At 40.1% G+C, this 4,922-nt stretch overlaps 1 protein-coding gene across 1 annotated transcript in view; it reads right to left on the bottom strand.

Annotated features, from left to right (window-relative positions):
- Positions 1-4,740: 4,740 nt before the first annotated feature.
- Positions 4,741-4,922, bottom strand: part of LOC102864707 (serine-protein kinase ATM-like) — a 1,759-nt gene continuing 1,577 nt past the window's right edge. Inside the window, exon 2 of the mRNA XM_006902018.1 lies at positions 4,741-4,919. Coding sequence (XP_006902080.1) covers positions 4,741-4,919 — 179 coding nt within the window. The remainder of the gene's footprint in view (positions 4,920-4,922) is intronic.

The following is a 4,922-nucleotide window of genomic DNA, read 5'->3' on the forward strand; positions in this document are numbered from 1 at the left end:
TCTATGAGGTGGATTGATTCAGTGACTGGGATAATTGGGATGGGAGTGTCAGAGACAGTGCGATTGGCACAGGACAGAGCGGAGTTTATGGCTGTTGTACATAGGTTTGCTATGAGTCGCAAGCCACTCGACGGCACATAACAACAGCAACATCTATGTGAGACTCACTTTCACAGCTGCCACAATTAGGAGCTAAAGAGAGAATTGTCTTTAAATCCCTTGGATAAAAATGATTTAAGTTGGAACACCTGGTCTTGTGATACTCCACAGACTTTAGGAGAGGGGGGCACAGCAATCAGCTGGCACACTGAGGTGCTAGGGAGAGAGCTGCCTTCAAAGACCCCAGAGCAGAATCTGTTCAAATTGGAGTACCTGATCCTGTGGTACTCTATAGAATAAAAAGGAACGCATCAGAAGAGGGAGCTACAAAAAACTGAGAGACTCAATCCCAGAGCCAGCACTTTCAGAAGCTGAGGAAGGATGAGCCTGAAACTTCACTTAAGAAATACTTCTCCATTTGGGCATCCCTGTGGCAACATGGCCATCCCAGGGACAAAAGAGGACAATAAACTTTAGGAGAAGTGACTGCAATCAGATTAGATATTCACTTTCATAGCTGGCACACTGAAATGCTAGAAAGAGAACTGCCTTCAAATTCCACTGGACAGGAACTGCTTAAGTTGGAGCATCTGATCATACACCACTTCTCAGGCAAAGGAAGACAATACACATCAGAAGAGGGACAGCAATATGGTGAGGAGATTTCAGCAGGGCTATACTGCAGATCAGACAGGACCTGAAGGACTATAAGAAAGGCAAAGTTTCCTGCTCCATAGCACCAGAAGGGACTTCCAGTAAAGTGGGTTGTCCAATTCCATAATCTTTTAAGAGCTAATCAATAGCATCAATAATGATAAAAAGCTATCAACAAACTATTAAGACACAATAGAACAGGCAACTTCTTTCAAGAAAGAAGCAGCCAACTCTAAGCTGCAAGAGAAAAGGTAAGGGGAGATGTGGCTCTGTTCCAAGAGTGAGCACTCTCCATTGCTTGTGGGGAGATGGGACTGAGGCGTTCCTGGGGTTATAAGTTCCTCCATCCTGGGATTCTTATCTCTTTGGCTGTGGGTCCATCCTAGGGGCCAAATAGGACAAAATACTTTGGTATACAGAATTTCGAGCAGAGGAAAGGATTTTCTTAGCTCTCTACAATCCAGAGGGTGGGCCTGAGAGCCTTTGCATACAAGCTGCCTGAGCTGGCAGTCCTGATCTCCTACCCCACCAGAGACAAAGGAAGACACTAAGCTGCAGGAGAAAAGGTAAGGGGAAGTGAGGCTCAGTGCCAAGAGTGAGCACTCTCCATTGTTTGTGGGAACTGAGGCATCCCTGGGGATATAGGTCCCTCCATCTGGGGGTCCTAGCCTCCACAGCCACAGGGCCACCCCAGGGGCCAAATAGGAAAAGAGACTTTAATATACAGAACTTCAAACAGAGGAAAGAATTTTTGTTACTGAGAAAGAGAGCTGATTTGAGAACCCCTGCACACAAGCTGCTTCAGCTGGCAGTTCTGATCACTAATCTTGTGCCACTCCAGAGACAAAGGAAGATGTTAAGCTCCATCAGAAAAGAAAAAGATACATGAGAAACTGTTTGAGTAAAGCATCTGGTCTAACACCACTCAGCTGCTTCATGCATGAAAGAGACCTACAGAGTTGGTGCCGGGGAACTACTTCAAGGTGAGATTCCTACAGGGCTGCAGTGCAGAACAGAGAGAACCTTGAGGACTTTAGGAAAGGCATATTTCGCTAGAAAGGGCTTACAGTAGAGTGAGCAAATTACCCCATAGACTGAACATTTTAACTTAGCAACTAATTAGTAACATTATAAAGGCAAGAACCAACAACAATTTTCACAGACATAATAGAAATGACCTAACATTTATCAAGAAAAACTTCACATCATGTGAAGAAAGCAGCAGGCAGTTTCAAACACTGTGAAAAAAGTAAATTAAGCCCCCCCCCCCAAAAAAAGAGCAGAGAACATTAGAGATGCCATGAATACCCCAGAGTGAAGAAAGCAGATAGTATATGTTGATATGAAGATATTCAACCAGCTATGAATAAAAGTAAAATTGATGGAAGAGACAACAGAAGACACAAATAAAGGGAATACCCTAAAAGAAGAGAACCAGAAAAAAAATACTGATGAAGAGTTATTTGAACAGCTACAGAAGAAAGTGCAAATGATGGAAGAAACAATGAAAACCACTAAGAAAGTAAATGCTCTACAGACATTGAGACAAAAGAAAGATATTGATGAGGAGGAACTTGCACAAATACAGAAGAAAATGAAAAAAAAATGGAAGAAAAAAATTAAAACTATAGATAAGAGGTATAAGAACTTAAAAAAACACCTCGAGATAGAGAGGGTACTGCCAACACATACTAGAAATAATAGAAAGGCATGAAAATGCAATCCAGAATATTAAGACTGACCTGAAGGAGAAAAAAGTAGACAGAAGATATGGAGCAGGAAGTCAGTGAGCTGGAAGACAAGAACTTCAATGGAAACATACGAGAAGAAAAATCAGAGATGAGACATCAATTCAAGGCATTAGAATTATGTGGGAGAAAATCAAAAGGAATAACATACATATGGTTGGGATTCCAGAATGTAAGAGAGATAAGGAAATGACTGAGAAAATTGTGGAAGAGGAACTAGAAGAAAACTTTCAAGGTATTATGAAGAATGGGAAATCCACGTTCAGGAAGCTCAGTGAACACCAAACAGACTAAACCCAAAACCATAGTTAAAAAACCATTACTGTAGAATTAGTATGAAGATTCAAGGGGCAGCGAGAGGGTGGAAGCAGAGGGGTGAGAATGTGTGTATGTGGGGGACATTAATTATGGGGTTGTACAATTTGATGAGTGGGGAAGGTTGAGGGAAATGGGCAGGATCTGGTGTGAAAAGCAACGTATTAGAATTTTGTAAATAAACTAGCATAAAAGATAATAAAAAAAAGATATATCAAATTAAATTCTCCAAAAATAAAAGATAAAGATAAGACTATTGAAAGCAGCATGAGAAAAAGTCACCTACAAAGGAAAAGAAATTAGATTAATTCTGATTTTTCAGCAGAATCCATGAGAGTAAGAAGACAATGGGATGACATATACAAAAAATTGAAAGAAAACAATTGCCAACCGAGGATCCTGTACCCAGCAAAACTCTCCATTAAATATTAAGGAGAAATTAGGTCATTTTCAGAAAAGAAGGAACTTAAGGAATTTTTTAAAACAAGACCAAATCTCTAAGAACTTGTATGGGAAGTCCTTCATACAGAGACACCAAAGTGGATGGACCATAGTAATAAGAAACAACAAAGAAATAAAGCAAAATGGCAATGATAAAACCTGGCCTGTCAATAGTTACATTTAATGTGAATAGACTAAATGCACCAATCATGTAAAAAGAGTACCAGAATGAATTAAAACAAACAAAAAACCCACAGTCCATCAATTTTGTCTACAAGAAATATGTCCAACCACAATCAAATTAATTGAGAAATCATGGTATATTCACATGATGGAATACTACATAGCATGCAGGAGCAATGATTTTGTGAATCACTACATAATTGAAAGGGACAAGATAGCATTATGCTAAGTGAACTAACTCAGTCACATAAGGACACATACTAGATAACTAGTGTAATGTGTATGAGGATCTAAGGTGGGAAGGGTGGGATCAGAGAGGTGGGGATGGGTGGGGGTAATCATAAGGTGGCACAATTTGATGGATGGAGTTAGTAATTGGCTAAGGAAATGGGAAATGAAAAAAATGAATACAAACTATGTAAGTAAACCAGTAAAAAATAAAAATTTTATACTAAAAAAAATAGAAAAGAAAGATATACTGTGTAATTTTGGGAGAACCTGGAGATCATTATGCTGAACGAACTAACTCAGTTTTATCAGGACAAATATTGTAAAAATAGTAGGATAATTAGTAAAAAAGTGTATGGAGATCCAAGAAAGAAAGGGGTGGGAGCAGAAGGGGGATAGTGGACAATCATTTGGTGGGGGTTGACTGTAAGGAAATGAGAAAGATCTGGTGATGATTTGGGAAGACAAGGCAATGATGGACATGGTTTAATAGTGAGTGATTTTATAACACATAATGAATGAGAATGATTGCAGAAAACACAGTGTGAAATATAGTGTGAAACACAATGTATACAAACTTTGTATGCAAACCAATGTAAAATTAAAAAAAATACTTTTTAAAAAGAAGCTGACAAATACAGCCAGAAATGCATAAACAGGAGAGGATAAAATTAATGAATGTGATCTTCTAAAGATTAGAAATCTTTGCATGCGTCCAAAACTTTTACCAGTGGAGTGAAAAGACCTTCGCAAGGGTCTCATAATGAACATTTCTGCAGAATTATTCTGTAGAATACTACAGGGCCTTCAGAAGAAAAAGACTGATAATCCAATTAAAAAAGGGGTAAAAGACATGAAAAGATTTTCACAGAGGAAGACATTCTGATGACCAACAGACACATGAAAAAATTCTCAAAATCACTGGCAATTAGACAGATCAAAGCCACAAAAAATGAGATATCATCTCACTCCAGTAGCAGTGGCAAAATTTAACAAGATAAAAGCTATAAATGGAGCCGACACCTCGTCCACCCTGGAGCACAGTCCCCTTCGCATAGTCACCGCCGCTGGTTCACACCCACCACTCCCAGCTCACCATGGATGATGACATCGCTGCGCTGGTGGTCGACAATGGCTCCGGCATGTGCAAGGCCGGCTTCCCGGACGACGACGCCCCTGGGCTGTCTTCCGCTCCATCGTGGGGCGCCCTCGGCACCAGGGCGTGATGGTGGGCATGGGCCAGAAGGACTCCTA

The sequence above is a fragment of the Elephantulus edwardii genome, unplaced genomic scaffold (assembly GCF_000299155.1).
Source record: "Elephantulus edwardii isolate Elephantulus edwardi_28Jun2011 unplaced genomic scaffold, EleEdw1.0 scaffold00357, whole genome shotgun sequence".
Classification (NCBI taxonomy): domain Eukaryota; kingdom Metazoa; phylum Chordata; class Mammalia; order Macroscelidea; family Macroscelididae; genus Elephantulus; species Elephantulus edwardii.